The sequence below is a fragment of the Oryctolagus cuniculus genome, chromosome 1 (assembly GCF_051225735.1).
Source record: "Oryctolagus cuniculus isolate XC-2025 breed Fujian yellow rabbit chromosome 1, ASM5122573v1, whole genome shotgun sequence".
NCBI lineage: Eukaryota > Metazoa > Chordata > Mammalia > Lagomorpha > Leporidae > Oryctolagus > Oryctolagus cuniculus.
The window spans coordinates 32,265,705-32,290,399 of record NC_142867.1 but is presented as its reverse complement, the minus strand read 5'-3'; the positions used below and the strand labels follow the sequence as shown (position 1 = coordinate 32,290,399).

Genomic DNA, 24,695 nt, shown 5'->3' with positions numbered 1-24,695 from the left:
ACCTTCTGAGTATGATAAATTAGTGTCCTGAGAATGGCAAGCTTTCTTGATTTTTGGATGAGCTGTTAACAGAAACCAAACCTGTGAAAAATGCTAAAATTAAGGTGTTTCTAAAAAGGAATATATTGAGGAAATATAATTGTTCCAGAAACAAATGCTTTCAGAAGATGCTGAGTGGCTTTGATTCTGCAGGTTTCAAAAAAAAAAAATTAAATAGGGAGACAGGTCGTGACGTGGAAGAACTTGTCTCCAAAACTCAAAGCTAGATTTTAGTGAGAGCCACTACAGAATGAGATCCAGAAATTGGTCATTTGACTCTTGTAAATCATGGAGGGGGCCATCGATGGATTCCACGCCAGTCAACTGTGGCCCCCCCTGTTTCCCCTTACGTCTCCCTTACGTGAGAATTCACCCTCACCCCACACAGAGACTGCGCAGAGAAAGGGTTTGCACCAAAGACAGTCAGAGAGCATCGCGAGCCTGGGGATTTGGGGGAAAGTGCCGGCAGTCTAGGCCTTGAGCAGGTCTGGTTCCTCACCTGTCAGGTGGGTACTTGCGTCTCGTGGCTGTGAGGTGCACAGAGTTCAGGGAAGCTGAAAAATGGCTTGAAACGTATTTTTCTAACTCAGCAGCTTTGTTGTTCAGATTGACCCAATAAACTATTTTCGCCCCTCCCATGCGCTGAGTGAATTTGGCTTGTCACGTGGCATTGCCTAGTTTGGAATTGCCATGGCTCACCTGGAGCGGCCCAGCAGTGTGTGAGTGGAGCAGGTGCATGTACCTGTGCTCAGCTCTGCGTGGAAACCCCAGCCCGCGAGTCTGTCCAAGCACGTCAGTCACCCAGGTGGAGGACTGATGCGCAGCTTTGGGTGTAGCTGTTGTTCTTCGAGGGCTTTGCTGTTTAATTAACTCTGTGTGTCCTCTGCCAGGAACATAGCAATCACACGCAATTTGAGTTTTGTATTGTAAAACAAAATGACAAAGGCTTTCGTGCCCTGAGTCTCGTTCTGGCTCCTCCCGTTGGTGGGATGGGGTCTGTCTCACAATCCAGCTACAAGACAGGCCCTGCTGAGGGTGCTACAGAAAGCTGCAGACCTGGTAGACCCAGCGTGTAGCCTCAGAAGACATCCCAGCCTGGGCCAGGAGTTCCTGAGTCCAGCAAAGCTCACCCCCAAGCCCCAGAACAGCAGATGGAGCCCGCTCATGACGTGGCCACTAAAGAAAGATGATTCCTGGGGCTGCTGCAAAGTAGTGGCCCCCCCAAGGGGTGACAATGCAACGGGTCACACGCTCCAGACAGCACCCCCAACCCCACCCTGTGCTAGTCCCCCGCAGCCACGATGCCGGCCATGGGCTCAGCCCTGTCCAGAAACCACGTGTTGTGCTGGCCGCTCTGCCCTCGGAGACCCATTCATTAGACAGTACAGACCTGGACCAGGAGCCGCAACTTACAGGTTGAGCGTGGCCAGCATACAGGTGAGATTCTCAGTCTAGGAAACACCAAGAACTGGGTCTATCTGCAGTGACAGCTGAAACTTAAAGGAGCTAAGCTGGACTAATTCAAAGGTCCAAGAAGGCAGAATTTGCAGTAAGAAGTGGCCTTGTGCCTCAGGCTGTTTAGAGGAGAGGGAGGAAAGACGGTCTGGTAACAAAAAGCCAACTCTGAGTGTGGTGGAGAGTCTTGCTCCCCAGTGGCGAGTCACAACCCTGGGCTTTCACGGATGTCTCGAGACGTGGGTCACTTAGGCAGCAGCACAGGGCTGCCTCTCACTGAGCCTGACTCTCCAATGTTTTGGAAGTACTTAGAAAGTCACTTTGAGTTCTGGTTACTCTGCTTCTGTTCCGGCTTCCTGCAAATGCATCTCTTCTCAGATGCAGCAGAATATGGTCCAAATCCTTGGGTCGCTGCCACCTGTGTGGGAGGCCTGGATGGAGTTCCTGGTTCCTGGCTTCAGCCAGGTCCAGCCCCAGCCATTGCAGCCATTGGGGGGTGAACCAGCAGTTGGAAGATCTCTCTCTCTCCCTCTCCCTCTCTGTCACTCTGCCTTTCAAATAAATAAATGCATCTTTTTTTTTTCAAAAAATAAAATATTTAAGGATTGAATAGCAAATTTTCCTCCTGTCTCTGCTTCTCTGTAAAGAGGGTGCAAATGTGCGTCAAAGACACCATGATTTGCTATTTAGGGATAAAACAGACAATGTAGTTATCCTGGAGTGGGGGTGTTGAGATTACAACTCTGATGAACGTGTTTGTACTTACTTTAGAGTTCAGGATTATTTCTATTTTTTATCACATGTGAGGTGAGAGTGTTATGAGGTTTTTATTCCAAGACCTTGCCCCGACATGAGAGAAGAATTCCAAGCGGGCACTAAGTAAGGTGCACAGATGAGAGCAGGATTTACAGAAGGTGAGAGAGTGAGCACATTGAACGTGAGTGTGGGCAGCCCGTGAGGGGAGATACCCGCCCTGCGAGGGCCAGAGAGGTGCACGGGAGAAGACAAGAGGGGCCAAAAAGGGAGTGCCCCCCGACGCAAACTGTCCCCATTATGGGGCACAGGGTGGTGCCCTAATTGAATGTACAACTAGGCTGGGGCTTAGTGTGTGTGAGGTTTTCTGGAAGCTTCATGGCGTCTCCGTGTGGAGCTGAGCTCACACATGTTCATCATGGTGTCTCCTCCTTCCTGTCTCGGATGACAACAGGTGCATCATGGGGCAGCGGGCACACGGGCTCGCCCTGTAGGGGAGTGGAGTCGCTGTGCGAGACTGCAGAGAGAGAAGCTGTAAGAACATCTCCCAGCTCGTTTCCTCCAGTCTGACTCCCTCCCTGCCTAGTTCCCCATATCAACAGGACACTAAAATCTTTTCAGCTTGGGGCTGGAAGTGTTTTAGTCTAGCTCTGCATCTAGGTCATGACCACGGTGATCACACTTGAAAGGATCCCATTTGGGGCCATCCAGGCCGAGGTTTGAAGCATGCGTTCACCACATTCTAGCTGGGTGTCTTTGGGCAACTCATGTCCCTTCTCTGAGCCTTACCTGTGAAGAGTAGACCTTCACAGGTAGTAGATGCAGTAATAAGAGGGAAAAGAGAGAGCGCACAGTTTATAAGTGCTGGGCACTCTACAAACTCTACAAGCAACATCAGTTCTTGTCATTTATGTAACCTCCACTTACATCCTTCTCACAATGGGGGACTCACTATCTTGCCAGAGCCAATGCATCACCTGTTGATCACCCAGTAGGAGCGACCCCTGGACTCAACCCCCTGCAACCTGCAGACAAAGGACAACCTTCCTTTTCAACAGCCCAGCACTCCCATAAATCCTCAGGGCAGAAGGCAAGCTCAGGAGACCTGGGAAGAGGCGAATGGTGATGGGAAAAGGACAGCCCTTCACCCCCTGGCCAAGGGAGACCATTTGGAACCAGCTGGAGGTATGCCCCATAGCTTCCACCTACTCTTTTGGTTACAGTTATGACTCAGCCCCAGAATCACTCTTGTGACAAGAACTGGGTCCCAGCAGCCCTGTAAAACACCTGGGCTTGCTGTGTTTACAGATGCAGCAGTAAGAACAGCCACTCTATGAGAATACCTTGGCCTTCATGCCCAGGATCATACAAGTGGTAAGCCAGGGAGAAACAAGATTCTACCGGTAAGAGCGGCCGTGCAGTCCAGACTCCCGGGGGCTGTGATCCCTGGCCCTGCAATGGGTCTCCAGATCAGCTGGCAGGTGGGCTACAGGTCAGAAACTGGTTGCCAAAAAATGAGCTTGGGTCTTAGGCCCCGGGCTCCGGAACGCTCAGCCCATGTGCATCCAGGCGCCTCCCCGCACAGTGGGGACCGGAGCCATCTTCCCCTGGCTAGGGGCTGTGTGTAGTGACGGGAGTGCCAGCCTGACCCACTGGCGCTTGATGGCATCGGGGGCTGGGTGATGGAAGGGCTTGGGAGAAACTCCGAGGGTTTCTGAACCCCGCTGGCCTCTCCTGTGCTCAGACCAGGACGCCTTGCAGGGCTCTGACTGGCCCCACAGGACGGTTGCATTAAGCATCTTCGCTCTGCTCTTAGGGAGGGTATGGTAGACGATTCAGGGGAACACACCACCCTGCGGCAGATCACACGGCCTGCCAAAGACCCAGTGCAGGCAGGCATCCGCGAGTACGCACACGCACGCTCTACAGCCCGTGATGGACAAGTGGGCCTGTCCCGATTGTCCTGTGCCTCTCCCCAAGTCACCTCCAGGACTTCCACAGAGGACCAAGCGGCCTCCCAGAGTCTTGGGGCAGGGGACAGGCTTACCTACCCACTGTGTCACCTAGGTGGTGGCTTGGCTCCTGGGAGCCCCCGTCTCTGTTTTTGTTTGTTTATTTAAAGATTTATTTATTTAAAGATTTATTTATTTATTTGAAAGAGTTAGAGAGAGGCAGAGGCAGAGAGAGAGAAGTCTTCTATCTGCTGGTTCACTCCCCAGGTGGCCGCAAGGGCCAGGGCTGGGCCGATCCAAAACCAGGAGCCAGGAGCCTCCTCCTGGTCTCCCATGCAGGTGCAGGGGCCCAAGTACTTGGACCATCCTCCACTGCCTTCCCAGGCCATAGCAGAGAGTTTGATTGGAAGTGTAGCAGCCAGGACTCGAACTGGTGCCCATACAGGATGCCAGCAGCTTTACCTACTACACCACAGCGCCGGGCCACAGTCTCTTTGTTTTTAAAGAGATGCTGGTTTTTTTTTCAATCTGTCCCTACAACAACAGTCGGCTCTGGAACCCAAGCCTGCCTTAAACCGCACGTTGTCCTCTGGGTAGACTCAGCATAGTCTCATCAGTTAAACCAGGCAGGGAGATGCAGATCCATGCCTCTCTCTAGATCCGAGCTGTCGGGACGGTAGCCACTAACCCCATGCAGTTACTGAGACCCTCTCTGCCATGTGAGGGCACAGCGGGAAGGCAGCCACCTCAAACCAGCAGGAGTCCTCAGCAGGAGCCCGAGCAGCCTGCACCTTCATCTCAGACTTCTCAGCTCCCACAACTGCAAGAGACAAATGTCTGTATCGAAGCCACACACTCCACGGCATTTTGTGATAGCAGCCCAGGCAGATGGATGCTGAGTCAGGGAGGTTAGCCCAGCTTCTTTTTATTCGTGTGAACTGGACTTGTCACCTTGAAACCAACTCTGAAAAGAACAGATCTTCCCAGGCAAGTGGCAAGCGGCTCTCGGCAGGCAGGCAGGCACCTGCAGCCCATGGCGAAAGCCCGGGCTTGCACCTGTGTTTATTTTTGCAATGACTGCCTTCAGCGGTGGCTGTGTCTCCTCCTCTGCGAAGCTTTCCAGATCGCGGGTAATACTGGGCAACCTGACAAATGTCAGCCTGGAAGGGAGAGGACTGGAGCGGGAAGAGGGAGGTGGTGCCCCACTTCTGAATCCATGCCGCCACCTAGCGGGGCCCACCATGTAGGCAAACCCACAGCAGCGAAGATGATGAGGGTGAGCACCTGCTCTGAGCCACCCCGCGGCCCCGCGTTATCTCCTGGAACAGAAAAGGCAGTGGCCCCCAGGCAGGAGGAGGCAGCGTGCCTGGGTCCGGATAAGAAAAGGGGCGTGGAAGCCTAAAAGCCTGTTTTATTGAAAGAGCCACTGGCTGATGAACCAGTGAGCGAATGCATGCAGGCTGCGTCTACGTGCTTTGTTGTCAAGGTTACAGACTGGACACTGACTATCTCTGAGATGAGAGTGTGACCCTGGCTGAATCTGCCGTGGCCAGCTGGAGTACTGACGTGTATGGAGGCTTTGCTTTGTGCGAGGCATTGTCCTGAGTGCTTCGTGCACGTGAACTTACCCCTCCTAGCAACCCGGAAAGTGGGGGCACAGAAGGGCCAAGTAGTTTGCCCAAAGTCACACAGCTGGTGTGTGCTGGGATTCCAACCCGGGCAGTCGGGCTGCAGAGCCAGCAATCTTAATTTGTTTATGTTATGCTCATTGATTTGAAAGCACAGTAGCAGAGAGAGAGAGAGAGAGCTTCCATCTGCCGACTTACTCCCCAAATGCCCTCAATAACCAGGGCTGGGCCAGATTGAAACCAGAAGCCAAGAACTCCATCCAGGTCTGCCTGGGTGGTGAGTTTGGGTGGCAGGAACCCAAGTACTTGAGCTACCATTCACTGACTCCCAGGCACGCTGGCAGGAGCCAGATAGGAAGGGCAGAGTGGCTGGGACTTAAACCAGGCACTCCAATAATGGGGTGTGGGTGTCCCAAGCGGTGGCCTAACCTTCCACGTCAGAATGCCAGCCCGCAGAGCCAGACATGTTAATCACTATGTTATATGCTGCTATGCAGATGGAAAGAGATAGCTAAGCCTTGTCTCTGAATCTCAGTGAAGAACTCAGGGCACGGTCGGTGCCGTGGCTCAATAGGCTAATCCTCTGCCTTGCAGCGCCGGCACACCAGGTTCTAGTCCCGGTCGGGGCGCCAGATTCTGTCCCGGTTGCCCCTCTTCCAGGCCAGCTCTCTGCTGTGGCCCGGGAGTGCAGTGGAGGATGGCCCAAGTGCTTGGGCCCTGCACCCCATGGGAGACCAGGAAAAGCACCTGGCTCCTGGCTCCTGGCTTCGGATCAGCAAGATGCACCGGCTGCAGCGCACCGGCCGCGGCAGCCATTGGAGGGTGAACCAACGGCAAAGGAAGACCTTTCTCTCTGTCTCTCTCTCTCTCTCACTGTCCACTCTGCCTGTAAAAAAAAAAAAAAAAAAAAAAAAAAAAAACACACACACACACACCTCAGGGCACCTCTTAACCCCGCCCCCACCTTCATAAATTGGTACCTGGCCCCGCCCAGTCCAGGAAGTTACATCTCACTCATCCCTTCTTGCAGGTTCATGCAAACTGAGTTTCAATGGGTTGGACTCTAAGTCAGATCATAACTAGGAACTGCGTTTCCTGCTTTGTCCATAGCCACGGCTGGGCTCAGCAAACACATGCGAACTTCATGCAAAACCCCAGGTTCAGGATGATGATACTGATGATGATAACATAGCCTTGCCCCAAGAGATCCCAGTGGCGCTAGGTAAACAGACCCACAGGCTATCAAGCGCGAAGTGCCAGGAGAGGGGCTGCTTAGAGTGCTAGGGGACCTCAGAGCCTAGACACATAACCCAGACTAGGGGGTGGGAGCAGGGAGGGCTTCCTGGAGGAAGTGGCGCCCCAGCAGTTGGGAGGGTAGCTCTTCTCATCTTCTGCTTCTTCCCAAGGGCAAATGTATCTATCGGTCCAGCAACCTGGCTCCTCTCGGCTTCAATGCATGCTCAGTGCCTAGGAATGGGGAGGGTCCTACATGATCTGTAACTTGGGGGAGAGATCTGCCTGCTGACTCATGTGTACTTGGACCCCAACATCGTTCTGATGAGCTACATAGAATGAGGTAGGAGGCAGCTGACTACAAAAAACAAGGGGAGGGCGCTGTGGTATAGCAGGTAAAGCTACCGCCTGCAGTGCCAGGATCCCATATGGGTGCCGGTTCGAGTCCTGGCTGCTCCACTTCCAATCCAGCTCTCTGCTATGGCCTGGGAAAGCAGTGGAAGATGGCCCAAGTCCTTGGGCCCCTGCACCTGCATGGAAGACCCAGAAGAAGCTCCTGGCTCCTGGCTTCGGATTAGTGCAGCTCCAGCCGTTGTGGCCATCTGGGGAATGAACCATCAGATGGGAGACCCCCCCCCCACACACACACACCTCTCCTTCTCTCTCTGTGTAACTCTTTCAAATAAATAATCTTTAAAAAAAAAAAAAAAAAGAACAACAAAGCAAGAGTGGGGAGCAAGAAAGAGACGGGCTCCTGGTGGCTTCCAGGCCCTGGCACACGTGCACATGAGGCCCGGGAGGGGGCGTGTGTGTCTTTGGGAAGCACCTGCTCCCTGGTTCCCAGGGGCTCCCCAACAAGGGCAGAGTTGGCAGCAAACCCAGAGCTGGGCCAGTCCCATCTTCCCTCCAAGGACTCGGGGTGGGGCTGCATTGCCCAGGGACACCTCCCCGTTCTTTCCTTCCAGGAGTCTGGACAGATTCTTTTCCACTTCCCCTCAGGTTAGTTCCTACTGCTTGTAACTAGAGAACTGTCCTGCCAGCCACCTTGTCCCTAGGCCTGCGTGCTCAGCTTCCTGTCCAGAATGGGATTCTCTGGCTTTGCGTCAAGGAGTTTCCGGATTCCTCTCCAGTCACTCTCCCTCCAGGGGCTGCGAGGAAATCTCCTTGGATGTGCTGAAAACCGAGCCAGCGTGGAAGGGAGAGGCTGTGCCCTCCACCACCCCCCACACCGGGGCGCAATCCACAGAGGGGCCGGGCCTGGGCCTTGTCTGGTTGACGGGAGGCAGGCGGTGCTGCCTGGTCTCTTTCCCCAGATTGCTTCCAGCCCCATGCAGCCCCTTGTCACCACTGGGGGCGCTGCAAATTCCGTGTTCCTCCCTCCTTGCCGGGCAGGCCCCCCAGCAGCTCAGGCCCAGGGCCATCCACTCCCTGGGTCAGAAGCAGGACAGTGAGGGCTGCGCTCCGCAGCGACTGCACAGCAAAATAATGACTCCCATGTGGGGCAGCGTCACACCTGTCACCTTGTCCTCCGCCAGGCAGCCTTGAGACAGCATGTTTCACAGATGGGCTCAGAGGGTGAGGTGGCTCTCCCAAGGTCACATCTGTGCTTAGGGAATTAGGACGCTGTTGGGAGCAAGGAGGAGCCTGTCCTGAGACACTGCACAGCACTTACCTCTGCTGAGAGGAAGCTTTAAGAAAAAAAAAAAAATTTAAAAGAGAGATGGAGAGGCCGGCGCCGTGGCTCACTAGGCTAATCCTCCGCCTTGCGGCGCCGGCACACTGGGTTCTGGGTTCTAGTCCCGGTCGGAGAGCCAGATTCTGTCCCGGTTGCCCCTCTTTCAGGCCAGCTCTCTGCTGTGGCCAGGGAGTGCAGTGGAGGATGGCCCAAGTGCTTGGGCCCTGCACCCGCATGGGAGACCAGGAGAAGTACCTGGCTCCTGCCATCAGATCAGCTCGGTGCACCGGCTGCAGCGCGCCAGCCACGGCGGCCATTGGAGGGTGAACAAATGGAAAAAGGAAGACGTTTCTCTCTGTCTCTCTCTCTCTCACTGTCCACTCTGCCTGTAAAAAAAAAAAAAAAAAGAGAGAGAGAGAGAGAGAGATGGAGAGATGAGAGACACAGAAAGAATCTTCCATCTACTGGCTCACTCCCTAAGTGCCTGCAACAGCCAGAGCTGAGCCAGGCTGAAGCCAGGACCCTGGAATTCCAGCTGGGTCTCCCACACGAGTGGCAGGGACCCAAGGACTTGAGCCATCACCTGCTGCCTCCCAGGGTGCACCTCTGCAGGAAGCAAAGTCAGGACTAGAACCCAGGAGCTCTGGCAAGAGATGCAGTGTCTAAGCAGCATCTAAGCTGCTGCACCGACCGCCGGGCCCAAGACAGAGAGCTCGACAGCCGCGGTGATCGCTCTCTGCCCCCTGCCCCCAGCAGCCAGGGCCCTGTGCAGAGAGTACCCTGGCTGGCTCCTTTGGCACGTAGGGGGTGCCCGGTCACTTGGTGAAGGCAGTGGGAGGCTCTCCCGCCACATTTGAAACCTCGGTTTCTCTCAGGACTAATGGGTCCATGACCAAAGGCTCATGACAGAAGTAGCCGGAGGCAGGTCCCCTCTTCAGTCCAGCTCAAAACCAGCACCACGGCGGGCGGGCGGGCAGAGGCGGGGCACCCCCTATCTACCTCCGCATGTCCTCTACCCTAGCAGATAGGGTAGTCAGCAGGTGGCTGCTGATCTGATGGGTCAGGCGCCAGGGCATTCCGGGTCAGAAGTCAGTACATGCTTGCCTGTGCCAGAGGCAGGCCCAGCCCAGCCTGCAGTCACGGTGGGCACAGCCAGGCTCTTCCGTCTCGGGAACTGGGTGAGCGAGTCAAGCCACAGCTTCGTTATACCCTCAGCCCAAGTGCAGACGTCACCCAAAGCAGCACTCCGCCCAGCTCAGTTTACAAATAAAGCGGGACTTTCGCTTTCTTGTTGATCTGGTGGTGTGGTGGTACATGTGTGTTTTCACATTTTTATTTAATTTTATTTCAGAGACAGAGATCTTCCATCTACCGGTTCACTCCTCAAATGCCCACAACAGCCAGGGCTGGGCCAGGCTAAAGCCAGGAGCCCAGAAGGCCATCCTAGTCTCCCATGTGGGTGGCAGGGACACAAGCACTTGAGCCATCAGCGGCTGCTTCCCTGGGCGCGCATTAGCAGGACGCTGGATTGGAAGCAGAGGAGCCGGGACTCCAACCAGGCACTCAGATATGGGATGCTGGCTCCCAAGCAGCAACTTAGTCATTGCACCAAACACCTGTCCCTGGGAAATATTTCCTAGGTGGGGGTGGGGAGGACAGCCCTGAACCTTTGCCAGTTTCTATGGTGTAAAAAACACTCTCTACATGGCCAATTTCAATATTCCAACAAGACCTGGGTAGCAAGAAATGCGCACTAGCACTTCCCATAGCACTTTCCATCCCAGAGATACAACAGGCAGCAATAACCTCAAGAGCTTGGACAATGGGAAAATGCAGCAAAGTTACTAGGAAGTGAAAAAGTTGTGAATGTTTGCTACCTTAGTTTTAAACATAATCATAAGTTCATATAATTTAACTGTTTTTAATGGCTGTATTTAAAGATTTTTTTATTTATTTCTTTGAGAGGCAGAGCTACAGACAAAGAGAGGTCTTCCATCACTCCCCAGATGGCTGCAATGGCCAGAGCTGGCCCGATCTGAAGGATGGTTGTATTTAAACACCAGCCCACGAATTTCTGAAAATGTGACAGCCGGCTCTCGCGAGCCCCCCACGCTGGCTCCACAGCCCCACTGCCTCCCCGCTCGGTCCCTGCACGTGGTGTTCCCTGCATCAGGAGCCCTCATGCATCCTTCCTTTTGGGGGACAGCTCTTCCATTGCATTTTGTCCTAGAGAACTGCTGCTCACAGGATCCCACTGATCGCTGACAACGGGGCCTGTGCCCACAGTAGGCCCAGCCATTGGGCAAGTAAGGAAGGGACCTCAGCTGTAAAACCATAACAAAGTCAACCCCATTCTCACTTGGGATCATGGAAAGCAGCCCAGCCCACCTCTGAACCATGTCCTACCAGAATTCACACTCAGTGAAATTCCCTGGCTCTGGGCGGGCGTTAAAACAGAGGTTAAGATATCTGGGTTGGACGCCCAGCTCCAGCTCCTGACTCCAGCTTCCTGCTAATGCACCCTGGGAGGCAGAGGAGCTGGGATCCAACTATTTGAGTTGGATAGTTGGACCTCAGCTCCCCACTTTGACCTGGCTGTTGTGGGCATTACAAGGAGTGAACTGTTAGATGGGAGCTCTCTGTCTGACTCTGTTGCCCAAATAATTTTTTTAATTAAAAAAAAAAATAAAAAGAGACCCAGACCTCACCCCTCCTACCCCCAACTCCCCATCTCTTGCAAGAGCTCTCTGAGGTTCCTGTGGCTTCCTGCCGGGGCGCTGTGCACACAGCCCTCTTGTTTCCACCCCCTCCCTGCACCAGTGTGAGAGACCCAGAAGAAGCTCCTGGCTCCTGGCTTCAGATTGGTGCAGCTCCAGCCGCTGCAGCCATCTCGGGAGTGAACCAGTGGATGGAAGACCTCTCTTTCTCTCTGTCTCTCTGTAACTCTTCCTTTCAAATAAATAAATTAAAAAAAAAAAAAGGTATTCATTGTCTCTCTCCTTGTCCCCAATCCCAAGTGCCTAAGAGAGAGATGCCAGGGTATATAAGAAGCACTTGATAAATATTGCTTGAACATGTGTATATGAATTTCTAGGAAGAACCATGGCTTTGATAAGATTATCCAAGAGTTTTTCTGCTCAAAAAAAATAAAATAAAATAAAAACAATGGCCAGCATTGTGGTGCGGTAGGTAAAGCCACTGCTTGAGATGCAGACATCGCGTATTGGAGCATGGGTTCAAGTCCCAGCTGTTCTGCTTCTGATCCAATTCCCTGCTGATGCACCTAGGAAAGCAGTGGAAGATGGCCCAAGTACCTGAGCCCCTGCCACCCATGTAAGAGACCTGGGATGGAGCTCCGGGCTCCTGGCTTTGAACTGCCTTGGCCCAGCCCTGGCCAGTGTGGCCATTTGGGGGAATGAATCAGTAGCTGGAAGATCTCTTTCTCTGTCTCTGTCACTCTTTTACATTAAAAAAAAAAAGTCTTAACAACAACAACACAGCAAACACTTCCAAGGACTCACACAAAACCTCAGGGTTCTAGAACTCAAAGATCCTTCCCGAGCAGACATGCAAACATATATTGCCCTGGGTTTCTCCCTACTCCCTTCTGACACATCAGCTGACCTGCCCTGCTCCCTGGAGACCCTGCATTCTGACCCCCAGGGAGGGCTCCCCAGCAGCGGCACGGAAGAGAAAGACCACGAGACAGACCTCGCAAGTGCGCACTGTATGTGGCGTCTGTGCTGGGCGTAGCCAGGACAGCAGTAAACACAGAACAGAAAATAACCATCTCTGGGACAACACGTGGGGCACAGGAGCTAAGCACTAACACCTAAGGAGGCGGCTGACACACTCTCGCTCTCCGAGGCAGCTCCTCTGGGCAGAGACGCTGACTTCTTTCCGGACGGCCTGGTCTTCAGTCCTTGTAGCTTTTCATCTTTTAGTGCCTTCAGGAACTTATCTGCGGGAGAGCAAAACAACGCCGCTGTAGCAGAGGGAAGGGCGTTTGCTAACACTCCCAAGGCAAACTCCTGGGCAGAAATTGGGCTCCCTCTCTGAGCCTAAAACTCATGGGTGACCCAAGAAGGGAGGAAAGCACCCCAACAGCCAAAATACATCGACCTGGCTAACTCAGTTGAGAGTTAGAAAACCGCCAGGTCCCTTGCCAGGTGTCTGAAGCATTGCAGGACCATTTCCACAGCCACAGGGACGCAAGGATTTGGGTTATTTCGTATTTCCCCTCCCTGGGTGACTGGGTGTGGCCAATTCGACCTGTTGTACACCATAGTTAGGATGGTCGCTCTAGAACCATCTGCCTTCCTCCAAGGTCAAGTGCAAGCCTTAGCCAGAACAGGCGATGGGAGAGTCTTCAGGACAGCCTATGGCTACTGAACGTTCTACCGTGCGACAGGTGCTTCTGGGACTAGTCTGCAATTCAGCCACTTGACCCTCCTACGGGGAGATACTGTCCCGACATCAGCACACCTGCTTGCCCTGGTCCAGATCCCTAAGATTTCAGATCCAAGGGCATGGGGTGACAGGGAGGTGGCTCTCCAGTGGAGAGTCCCCAAACCCCTCTTGTGGATCTTGCCCAACTCCCACCATCCCCTTACAGACAATCCAGCTGCTCATGCCCCCCACCCACCCGCCGCTCCACTTCAAGATCCAACATTCATGCCCAGGTCTCTAGAGCCTGGGACTATCTGTGGATGGGACTGTGGATAGCCTGGGACTATGTGTGGAACACATCTGTGGTAGATGTGTTCCAGGGGTGGAGGCCCGGAGTCCAGACTACAGACCGACTTAAAGGACTCGAGATGGAGTCCGGGACTAACGGGTTCATGAAGTTCAGTTTTGAAGTTGGGAAAGGAGTCGGTTGACATCCAGGGTGAAATGTGTATTCTGGGGGAGATTTTGGCCCCGGGACCCCCGGGGGCTGGAGTGTGAGCCCAGGGCACACGCTGGGGCAGGGCATGGAACCAGGGAGGGAGCCGGGGGTGGCCCCAGCGGGTCACGCACAGCGCTGGGAGTCGAAGCCATCCCCCGTGATGGTGAGCAGCTCCAGCTCCTTAATGCCGATCTCCAGCTCGCACAACTCCTCAGTATGGGAGGCCGAGGCGAGCCGGGGGGTTGCGGGTCCGGGGGTCAAGGGCGAGGCAGCCTCCTCGGGCCCCGGCGGCGGCGAGTAGAAGAAGCGCAGAGGCTCGTAGGGGATGGAGGCCAGGCCGGAGGGCCAGGGTGGAGGGCAGGGGCGCTCGCTGTGGAGCCCCAGGCCCGGCGGCCCCAGGCCCGGCGGCGGCGGCGGTGGTGGCAGCAGGGGTGCTGGAGCCAAGGGCGCCTGTGGCAGGGGCCGGCCCCCGGCCGCCGCTCCCGCCGGGACCCCGCCAGCCTTCAGCGGCACGAAGAGCTTCTTCCAGATGTTAAAGTCGCTGAGCGGGGACGAGGAGATGCCGCGGTCGTAGAGGGATGGGAAGTAGAGAGGCGGGGCCGGCCGCTGGCTCATCGTGGGGCTGTGGCTGCCGCGCCGCCCCTTCGGCATCTTTTGAATGGGAGGCTGCGTGGGAGGAACCCCGCGCCGCCGGACTCGCGCTCGGCCCCGAGTCGCCGAGGTTCTGAAGTTCCACGGGCCACGCCCCGGTGGAGCGCGGCCCCGCCCCTCGAGGCGGGGTTCTACATCCAGGAGGCCACGCCCCAGAACGTGCTCACGCCCATTGACGGTAGGCCACGCCCCAGCCGAGGGGGCGCTTGGGATTTCCGCGGCCGCGCCCTCGGACTTGGCCTAGCAGCTCCTAGGTTTTTGTGCGGTGTCGCGGACGTCGCAAACGCCCGCCTGGCGGTCTCCGCCGCCGAGAGCCTGGCCTCGAACCCGCCCCCCACCATCACCCTGGCTCACAAGCCAAGGGACCCTTCATCCAGAGACAGGAAGCCGGGAGCTGGCCCCGGGCCGCTGGAGAAAGTGCCCTTCAGTCTTCCACTTTAAATCAGAGAAAAAATAGTGCCTCAAACCAGCCTCCTGCCCCGTCCCTCTGCCCTCATTGACCACCCTGGCTGCCAAGAGGCCTGCGAATGGGAGCGTGTGCTTTTCCTGAGCTGCAGTGGGAGGCGGACAGAGGAGCAATGGCTGTTTCCGCCATTGCTTCCGCAGTTCCTTCTGCCGGAGACGCTGGTCTCGGCCTGTAGTAGGCCTGAGCGAGGGAGTGTGTTCCGTGAGATGCAGCTTAGTTCTCTTCCAAGCGCGCGGGCCTACCTTACAGGCGCTCACCGACAGGCAGGGAACGGACCACCAGAACGAAACCCTCTGGGCTCCCCTGGAATAGCCCGCTCGCTCTCACTCCATCCCGGGGACTCGCCCAGCGGCTTAGGAGTCCTCTGAGAGTGTTGGGAAGTGCATGTCCCTGAGCGCCTCAGCCAGACGGCCGCTGGCATACATGAACACGGGTGTCTTCAAAAAGTTAGTGGAAAATAAATGTTATGAAAAAACGTATCAAACTTGTACCAAAACAAACATCTTTTAATTCCATTTTCCATCAGCTTTTGAAGTACCTGTGTGTGTGGAGAGGAAGAGAGACACTGACTCAGATATCCAGGCTGGGCAGCCTTGGGCAAGTTTTTTGAATGCTAAATTGGTTTCTGTAGAACAGAAATAAGAGAACCAGGCCGCCTCACTGGGTTGTTTTCAGAGATCAGACAGACGTCAGAACAGGGTGTGTGAAGCTCTCAAACATTGTCCAGATGCAAGGGGCTGCTCTCCCCACTCAGGGGCTTGCCGGAAGCTAAGGAACATTTTTCTTCCCACACTTAGCTAGAAGCTCTTCGAGGGCAAAGGTCCAGACCAAGGATCCTTTTTTTTTTCTTTTCTTTTTTAAAGATTTTATTTATTTGAAAGAGAGAGAGAGAGAGAGGTCTTCCATCCACTGGTTCACTCCCCAAATAGCTGTTGAGGCTGGGCCAGGCCGGAGCCAGGAGCCAGGAGCTACTTCCGGGTCTCCCACCTGGGTGCAGAGACCCAAGCACTTGGGCCACCTTCCTCTGCTTTTCACAGGTGCATCGGCAGGGACCTGGGCCAGAAGTGCAGCAGCTGGGACTTGAACTGGTGCCCATGTGGGATGCCGGCACAGGCAGCAACTTTACCTGCTATGCCATACCAGCTACCACACCAGCCCCGGCCCAAGGATCTTATAATGCTGAACTGATCACAGGACTCAGTAAGTAGTTGGGAACTTTGGAAACAGTGTTAGTTTTGAGGGCACTGGAAGGATCCGAGTATGCCACCCAAATTATGTTGAAGGGAGCGGCCGAGAGCCGCCCTAAAGGTGGCCTTGATAAGATAGAAAAACAGGAACTTCGACCCAGTACTTTTCCACTGACTATACTTCCTCACTGCTCAACGACCCCCTCCCCTTGTAGTTGCCCAATGAACTCACGCCACCCTATGGTATGTAAATTTTGTGGTTTTGCCCCTTAAAAGCTGTGTGAGATAACTGCTCGGGGCTCCTCTCTTTCCAGTAGGGCCTTTAACTTTTTATGCCCCAAGTGGGTCCATCTATGGAGGTCTTTTATGAGGTCCTTGGCTTCCTTTCTTTTTTTTTTTTTTTTTTTTTTTTTTTTGACAGGCAGAGTGGACAGTGAGAGAGAGAGACAGAGAGAAAGGTCTTCCTTTTGCCGTTGGTTCACCCTCCAATGGCCGCCGCGGCTGGCGCGCTGCGGCCGGCGCACCGCGCTGATCCGATGGCAGGAGCCAGGAGCCAGGAGCCAGGTGCTTTTCCTGGTCTCCCATGGGGTGCAGGGCCCAAGCACCTGGGCCATCCTCCACTGCACTCCCTGGCCACAGCAGAGGGCTGGCCTGGAAGAGGGGCAACCGGGACAGAATGCGGTGTCCCAACCGGGCCTAGAACCCGGTGTGCCGGCGCCGCTAGGCGGAGGATTAGCCTAGTGAGCCGGCCGGCTTCCTTTCTTGGCAATACTGTTTTCCCCTGGATCTCCCAGACCTTACGCTGGTCATTGTACGCGCCTCCCAGTCTTTGGATGGCTGTCACATCTTGCTCCGAATATGACCACCCAGGGTTATTTGAGGTTTCAGATGACTGCGTTACTAGAGTGACGCTGTCCAGGGCCCTTGTTTTAGCTACCTCATCTGCCATTCTATTTCCCTTGGCCACTGTGTCATCTCCTTTCTGATGACCTGGGCAGTGGATGATGCTCACTTTCTTAGGAAGGTGGAGGGCTTGTGGGAGGTCTAGGATCTCCTGCTTATTTTTAATGTCCTTGCCCCCTGAGGTTAGCAACCCTCTCCTCCAATATATTTCCCCATGTATATGCGCAGTGGCAAAGGCATAACGGCTGTCGGTATAAATATTTACTCTCCGATTCTTAGCGGCACGAAGTGCTTGGGTGAGGGCCACAAGTTCAGCCTTCTGTGCCGAAGTCCCTGGGGGCAGAGCAGAGGCCCATATGACAGTTTCCCCGTCAACCACCACCGCCCCTGCCTTTCTCTCACCTTGGTGCAAGAAGCTGCTCCCGTCCATATACCAGGTGACTGCGTCTGACAGGGGTAGATCGGTCAGGTCCTCTCGGGTCCCGTGCACTTCGGCTAACACTTGGTGGCAGTCGTGGTCAACTTGTGATTCAGACCCCGGCTCAGGAAGCAGGGTGGCCGGGTTGAGCGAGGCAGCAGTCCCATACCGGACCCATTCAGGGTTGAGCAGCATGGCCTGGTAGTGGGTGACCCTGGCGTTCGAGAGCCATCTATCTGGCGGTTGGCGGATGACGGCCTCGATGGCATGGGGCGCCACTATGGTGAGTGGTTGCCCCAGAGTCAATTTGTTGGAGTCTTTCACCAAGACGGCCACAGCCGCAATCATGCGGAGGCAAGGGGGCCACCCTGAGGTGACACTGTCCAGTTTCTTTGAAAAATACGCCACAGGTCTTTTCCAGGGCCCCAAATTCTGAGTCAAGACACCCTTTGCCACTCCCCCTTTCTCATCCACATAGAGGGTAAAGGGCTTAGTGGGGTCTGGGAGGCTTAATGCAGGGGCCTCCAAGAGGGCCAGTTTTATTCTGTCAAAAGCTAATTGTTGTTCCCTTCCCCAGATGAATGGGGAATTTGTCCTGGTTAGGGGGTACAGGGACGCTGCCATCTCCGCAAAACCCGGTATCCAGAGGCGGCAGAAACCAGCACTGCCCAAGAACTCCCTGAGGTGGCGAGCATTTTTAGGCAGTGGGATGAGCGCTACGGCCTTTTTACGTTCCTCAGTCAGCCACCTCCGACCCCCCTCCAATACGTAGCCCAGGTAGGTCACGCGTTGGGTGCAAAGTTGGGCCTTTTTCGCAGAAGCGCTGTATCCTAGCTCTCCCAGCCTATGGAGTAGGGCCTCCGTACCTTTGGTGCAACCCTGCTCAGTCTCTGCAGCTAACAATAGGTCATCCACGTACTGTAGGAGAGTCAACTCTGGGTGGCTTACCCGGAAATCCGCCAAGTCCTGGTGTAGGGCTTCATCAAACAGCATAGGGGAGTTCTTGAACCCTTGGGGAAGCCTGGTCCACGTTAGTTGTCCCAAAAACCCAGTCTCCGGGTCTTTCCACTCAAAGGCAAAGAGAGGTTGACTCTGGGGACTCAGTCTTAGGCAAAAGAAGGCATCTTTCAAGTCAAGCACCGTATACCAAGTTCGGGTTGGGGGCAGGGTGCTCAGCAGGTTGTACGGGTTGGGGACCGTGGGGTGAATGTCCTCAGCCCTACGGTTTACTTCCCGTAGGTCTTGCACCGGCCTGTAATCATTGGAGCCAGGCTTTTTGACTGGTAACAAAGGGGTGTTCCGAGGTGACTGACAAGGTCTCAGTATGCCCAGTTTTATTAGTCTCTGTATGTGTGGTCGAATTCCGACCTTTGCCTCCGCAGCCATAGGGTATTGGTGGATAGATACGGGAGTGGCCGTGGGCTTCAGGTTTACTATCACCGGGGGCTGTCTGATAGCAAGCCCTACTCCTCCCGTCTCCGCCCAAGACTGAGGGAATTTAGTAAGCCATTCAGGTGCTACTTGGGGCTGAGCTGATAGGGGGCACTCGTGAAGGCGGTGTTCGTCTTCCAGCTGGAGGGTCAACACATGGAGGGGTTGGCCTGCGGGGCCGACTACTGTGGCTCCCTTGTCTTGGAAATGGATCTGGGCCCCAACCTTTGAGAGCAGATCCCTTTCCAGCAGGGGGTATGGGCAGTCCGGTACTAGTAGAAACGAATGCGTGACCCGCCCTGTTGCCAGGTCAACCTTACGCTCAATAGTCCATTTGTACAGTTTTCCTCCAGTGGTCCCCTGGACCCATGATGTCTTGGAACTAAGGAGGCCTCCGGCCATTGTGAGGACTGAATGTTGGGCTCCCGTATCGACCAGGAAGGTGACTGGCCAGCCTCCCACTTTTAGAGTTACCTGGGGCTCAGGGGGAGGCGCCTGGCCCTGACCTACCTAGTCGTCGTCTTCCAGCGCCAGGACGGGTGTTGCTCTCCGCTGGCGCCTTGGCTGTCCTTTGTTCGGGCAATGCTTAGCCCAGTGTCCATTTTCCTTGCAGTATGCGCACTGGTCTCGGTCCAACCGTGGCCTCCATTTGTCTCCCAGGTCCCTATCTTGTCTACCTTTAGTCTGCTCTGGTCCTGTGACTGCGGTGGCCAGGATTTTAACTAAGTCCTTGTTTCTTTTTCTATCTCTCTGATCTTCTCTACATTCCTGTTCTCTGCATAACCTCTCTTCTCTTTCCTCCTTTGTCTCTCTTTTATTGAAAATCTTTTCTGCCTCCTTAACTAGGTCCTGCAGTGTATACCCCTGCAACCCCTCCAGCCTCTGTAACCTTGTGCGGATGTCCAGGGCCGATTGTCCAATGAAGGACATGATTACGTCGGCCTGCCGGTCAGGGGCCTGTGGGTCAAAGGGAGTATACATTCTGTATCCTTCCATTAGCCTTTCTAAAAATAATACACAAGTAAGCAAACTTACCTCCGTCAGGCCGATGGAGTGTGGGAGTCTGGGGTCCCCCAAATCCCGGACGAGCCCCCAAATGAAGGACCCCAAAAGCGGTGCCCTTTTGTGAAGACCCCAGAAACACAGACTCCAGACCAGGCGATGCAAAAAGCAAGAGGCAGTTTTATTTCATTTGCACAAATGGGCCCTCTGCTGGCTGCCGCAAGCCGCGAGAAAGAGAGGAGCCCCGAGCAGTTATCTCACACAGCTTTTAAGGGGCAAAACCACAAAATTAACATACCATAGGGTGGCGTGAGTTCATTGGGCAACTACAAGGGGAGGGGGTCGTTGAGCGGTGAGGAAGTATAGTCAGTGGAAAAGTACTGGGTCGAAGTTCCTGTTTTTCTATCTTATCAAGGCCACCTTTAGGGCGGCTCTCAGCGGCTCTTGGCCGCTCCCTTCAACGTCACTATGCATAGGTTTTGTTGAGCTGAAGGCATCCGAGAACAGCAGATGCAGGAGTGATGCTCTGTCCTCCCCCTCTCCCCCTAAAGGCAGAGCAGAGATTTCCTTTTGTGAAAGTGTCCTGTCTCCCCGGTCTCACGCAAGGGAAAGGAGATGACCCTTACCCCTGAAGACGGTAATAACTTGAGCCTGCATGACAAATGTCATTAAACAACCCTAACTTCCATTCATTTCCCCCTGCATTTCCTTCCTACACTTTACTGCCTTTAGGAGGCCAACCCCCTTTTGTTGACTCCTCACTTGCCCACAGTTTTCACCCTTTGCTAAAATGGTAGTATAAGCGCCCAGGCCTAACCTCTTGAGTTTTGACTCCTTTGCAGTGAGGTTCCTGTGTGCATGTGCAACAAACCTTTTGTCCTGTTTCTTTGTCCTTATCAGTTTAATTCACAGCCACTGAGTCTAAGAAGATTGAGGACAAATGTTCTTTCCACCCCTCCAGAACCATGAGAGTGATGAGAATGATGATTCTGGGCTCAGATGTGGGTCCAAGCCCTGGCTCCACTACGTACTGGATTGTGTAGTTGAATCGTTCATCTATTGAATGAGAATGGCAATGGCACCAGATCACTTGGATTGGCAAAGCTAAGTGAGCCTGTCTAAACACTAGGTCACGCTATGTGCTCTGTGTTAGCTGTTGCTGTTACAAGTTGCAGATCCTTAGAAGGTAAAGAGATTTTGCATTGTGTTTTTTAAGTGTGCAATAGGATCACGTCTCTACTTGTGTATATCTAAGAAGGAAAGACTTATAGATTTTTCCCTTATAACAAGATAATCTGAACAGATTTTATACTTGTGAGCTTAATGGTAAATGCAGTTACAGTTGGTGAATTAAATAGGTTGATAACAAAATCGTTCTTTCTAATAACTACACAAGAAAACCCAAGTGCCTCAGTAAATCAACACTGAGCTAGCCTGTCTGGAGGCGAAGCCGACGTGGGCTAATAACCAACGTGGTAGTTAAGGACAACCATCCGGATTGTTTCTGCAGACAGATGTCCCGGAAGCTCAGTTTGCTGACAGAGAGACTGGGCAGGCTTGAACCAGCTGCAACAGAAACTCTTCCCGCCTCGGGCTCCGCAGGGCAATGTCACACTCCTCCCACTCCTATTTCCCGTAAAGCACTGTGCTGCTGGCTTCAGCCCCCTGCCCCTGTCCCTGCGCCCTGCTCTCGTTTGGATCCAACTGAGAGACACACGAGTCCTTCTTTGTAGACTTCCCGGCAGAGGCCTGGCTCTCACGAGAAGTTGTCTGTGCCACAATGTAAGGCCAGGCTAGTCTAGGAGACCCAGAACAGTGTGTCCTTCATCACTCCCTGAATTCACCATTGTGTTGGCCTGGATTTGGAGCCCAGGCATTCCTGCCTCCCTTCACAATGCCCATACTTCAAGAAAGTGCCCTGATTCTTGCTGGGTTTTTTAATTGGGGGGTGGAGGTGGGGTTTTTTGCAGAGTAAGCAAAAAAGCAATTTTTTTCTTTTAATGAAATGAAGACTGAGAAGGACTTGAGTGGGATGAGGAGGCCTGGAAGACCAGAGAGCTGGCTTTAAACCGCACCAGTCGTGTCAGCTGGCTGGGCTACCTTGGACGAAATCATCATAGCTGGTACTGCTGACCTCTCACTATTACGCAATCTCCTGTTACCCTAACGGTGCCACTTGACAGGTTTGTGGGAATTTTCTGTCCACCAGCAAAAGAAGTTGACACAATTTATCAGAGGACTAGGAGCTGGCTCAGGAACGAGGTTGAGAAGGCGCAGAGACCAGGCTGACTTCCGAGAGCCAGGGAGAGGCCGGAATCCACACACTCTCCTGCGCAGCCTGGGGTGGGAGATGTTACTTGCTGGCCCTCGTCAAAGCCTATTTGCAACTCTTCTACCTATAGCTGCCTCACCCACAAGGCTAAAAGAAGTCAGTGCCAGCTTTGCCCATCCTCCTGTCACCTAGGGGTGGGTGGCCAACAGACTCTTCCAGCCAGAGAATAGGACGGAGAAGATAGCGGGGAGTCTTCTGGGAAAGATCGTACTTTTCTGGTGAGGGGGACAGACACAATGGAAGCTTTTCCTTCATTTTCCCTTCCAGCCCTGCACTGAACGCCGCGTTGGAACTTCTGCAGTCACATGATCACGAGGGAAGGATCACACACAACACAAACATTCCAGTCCGGACGCTGTTAAGTAGCTGAACCACTGCCCAAGCTGCCTGTTTCCAGATTGCTTGTGCTAAGAGATTTGCTACACTGATTTGGGTTGTCTGTTACTTGCAGCTGAGTGCCTTCTTGACAGACTCATAGCCCCAACCAGTTTTTTTATTAGAGTCCTTGAGTAACTCGACAAGACAAATTCCAGGACAGAACATGCCCATCAGTTCTCCAGATAAGGACAGGCAACCTTGATTAACAGTCTCCTCCAAGGGGCCAGCATTGTGACACAGAGGATTAAGCCACCACCTGTGATGCTACCATCCCACACAGGTATCAGTTCAAGTCCCTGCTGTTCCACTTCTGATCCAGCTCTCTGCTAATGCGCCCTGGGAAGCAGTGAGAGATGGCCCAAGTACTTAGGCCTCTCCTCCCATGTGGGAGACCCGGATGAAGCTCCTGGCTTCAGTGTAGCCCACCCCTCATCCTTGCAGCTACTGGGGGAGTGAACCTGTGGATGCAAGGTCTGTCTCTCTTTCTGCCTCTCCTTTTCCCTTTGTAAATCTGCCTTTCAAATAAATACATCTTAAAAAGTCTCCTCCAAGGTGAAATTTAAAGGGTTGTTCTGGTTGTCACCAGAAAGGAAGAGGAACAGATGCCAAGTGGCTAAAAATTAGACACCTGTTACAGTCGGTGCCGTCTGTAAAACCGACGGTGACACGGGCTCTGCAGTACTGTCTTCTCTTACCTAACAGGGAGGGGAGGCGTTCAGTTAGCACTCATCAGTGAACTTCTTACCTGGAGCTGTCTTGGTCAGGGGCTTTGGGCTACAAGAAACAGAAACTTTCTCAAGCTAGTTTAAGCAACAAACAAGTACAGAGGAAACTACAACATGGACAGACCTCAATGAATCCAAGAGCAGAGCACCTGGGCCCTACCGCCCCAGTCAGTGAAATGGGTGCCTAATTTTTAAAGATTTATTATATTTGAAAGGCATAGTGATGGGAGAGAGAAAGGGAGAAACAGAGAGAAAGAGGTCTTCCATCTGCTGGTTCACTCCCCAAATGGCTGCAATGGTTGGGGCTGGGCCAGGACAAAGCCGGGAGCCTGGAACTCCATCTGGGTCTCCTGTGGGTGGCAGGGGCTCAGGTACTTAAGCCATCTGCTCTTTTACCACACACGTTAGCAGGGGGCTGGATTGAGAGCCAAGGAGCTGAGACTCAAACTGGCACTCATATGGGATGTCAGCATAGCAGGAGGCAGCTTAACCCACTACACCATCATGCTGGCCCCGACCATTCATATTTAAAATTGAGAGAATTAAGTGAATTGTACACAGATAGTGCTTACAAAGCACACAGTAAACTCTCAGGTTGTAACCAGGTCCCATCAAGTCTATACTAAGAAGACTTTATGAGTTATAACTCAAAATTTCAGTTCTGGCCAAAGCATTGTATCACACAACATATGAAAGCCAATTCCACTCTAGTAATAGCACCACCATCTTACCAGCATGGACATTTTCGGTTGCTTCCTTACCTCCTGGTAAACCTACAATTAGACTGGACGGAGGTAGTGCAGCCAGCATGAGTGTAATGAGTGTATAGGGTCCACACACTGGGGTTGCTCCTTTGTATGTAGCCAAGAATAGCAAGGATGGAAAAGCTGACAGCAGGAAGGAAGCTCTCCACTCCACAGTAAAGAACACTGAGTTTCCCAGCTTGGCATATTTGTTCTCTAGATGCAGGCCCTCCTCTCTCTGAGAGGTTCTGGACCTGCACAGCTACTGGGGAGAGAGACCCTCCTTACCTACAACAGACCACCAGAGGCACCCACCCAGAAATGAAGGCATTGTGGTCACGCATTTCACCTCCAGATAATATGAGTAGAAGCTTTAATTTTTTTTTATTATTTTTTTGACAGGCAGAGTGGACAGTGAGAGAGAGAGACAGAGAGAAAGGTCTTCCTTTGCCATTGGTTCACCCTCCAATGGCCGCCGCGCCAGCGCGCTGCGGCTGGCGCACCGCGCTGATCCGATGGCAGGAGCCAGGAGCCAGGAGCCAGGTGCTTTTCCTGGTCTCCCATGGGGTGCAGGGCCCAAGCACCTGGGCCATCCTCCACTGCACTCCCTGGCCACAGCAGAGAGCTGGCCTGGAAGAGGGGCAACTGGGACAGAATCCGGCGCCCCGACCGGGACTAGAACCCGGTGTGCCGGCACCGCAAGGCGGAGGATTAGCCTAGTGAGCCGCGGCGCTGGCCAGAAGCTTTAATTTGAATGTGATTATCCACTGTAGAATTTTAAGCTGAATAATCATATAATATGGCAATTTGAAAAGCAGATCCCTGGTTGGTTGACT

General features: G+C 53.6%; 2 protein-coding genes across 2 annotated transcripts; both read right to left on the bottom strand.

Moving 5' to 3' along the window:
• Positions 1 to 12,447: 12,447 nt before the first annotated feature.
• On the bottom strand, positions 12,448 to 14,369 carry C1H11orf91 (chromosome 1 C11orf91 homolog). The gene is made up of 2 exons (XM_051825930.3): positions 13,755 to 14,369; positions 12,448 to 12,696 (listed from the first exon to the last, which is right to left on the bottom strand). The coding sequence occupies exons 1-2, from the start codon at positions 14,272 to 14,274 to the stop codon at positions 12,554 to 12,556; spliced, it is 663 nt and encodes a 220-aa protein (XP_051681890.3). The 5' UTR covers positions 14,275 to 14,369; the 3' UTR covers positions 12,448 to 12,553.
• A 2,023-nt stretch (positions 14,370 to 16,392) lies between these two features.
• On the bottom strand, positions 16,393 to 19,199 carry LOC149128344 (uncharacterized). Its single transcript, XM_089327572.1, has one exon. It carries the CDS (start codon positions 19,079 to 19,081, stop codon positions 16,406 to 16,408), a length of 2,676 nt encoding a protein of 891 aa, XP_089183698.1. The 5' UTR covers positions 19,082 to 19,199; the 3' UTR covers positions 16,393 to 16,405.
• Between the last annotated feature and the right edge of the window lie 5,496 nt (positions 19,200 to 24,695).

Excerpts from the sequence above, each read along its gene's own strand:
- C1H11orf91 (XM_051825930.3), bottom strand. The coding sequence starts at position 14,274 with ATGCCGAAGGGGCGGCGCGGCAGCCACAGCCCCACGATGAGCCAGCGG. Across the intron at positions 12,697-13,754 it reads TGGCTTCGACTCCCAGCGCT|ATAAGTTCCTGAAGGCACTA; the intron begins GTGCGTGACCCG and ends GCTCTCCCGCAG.
- LOC149128344 (XM_089327572.1), bottom strand. The coding sequence starts at position 19,081 with ATGGCCGGAGGCCTCCTTAGTTCCAAGACATCATGGGTCCAGGGGACC.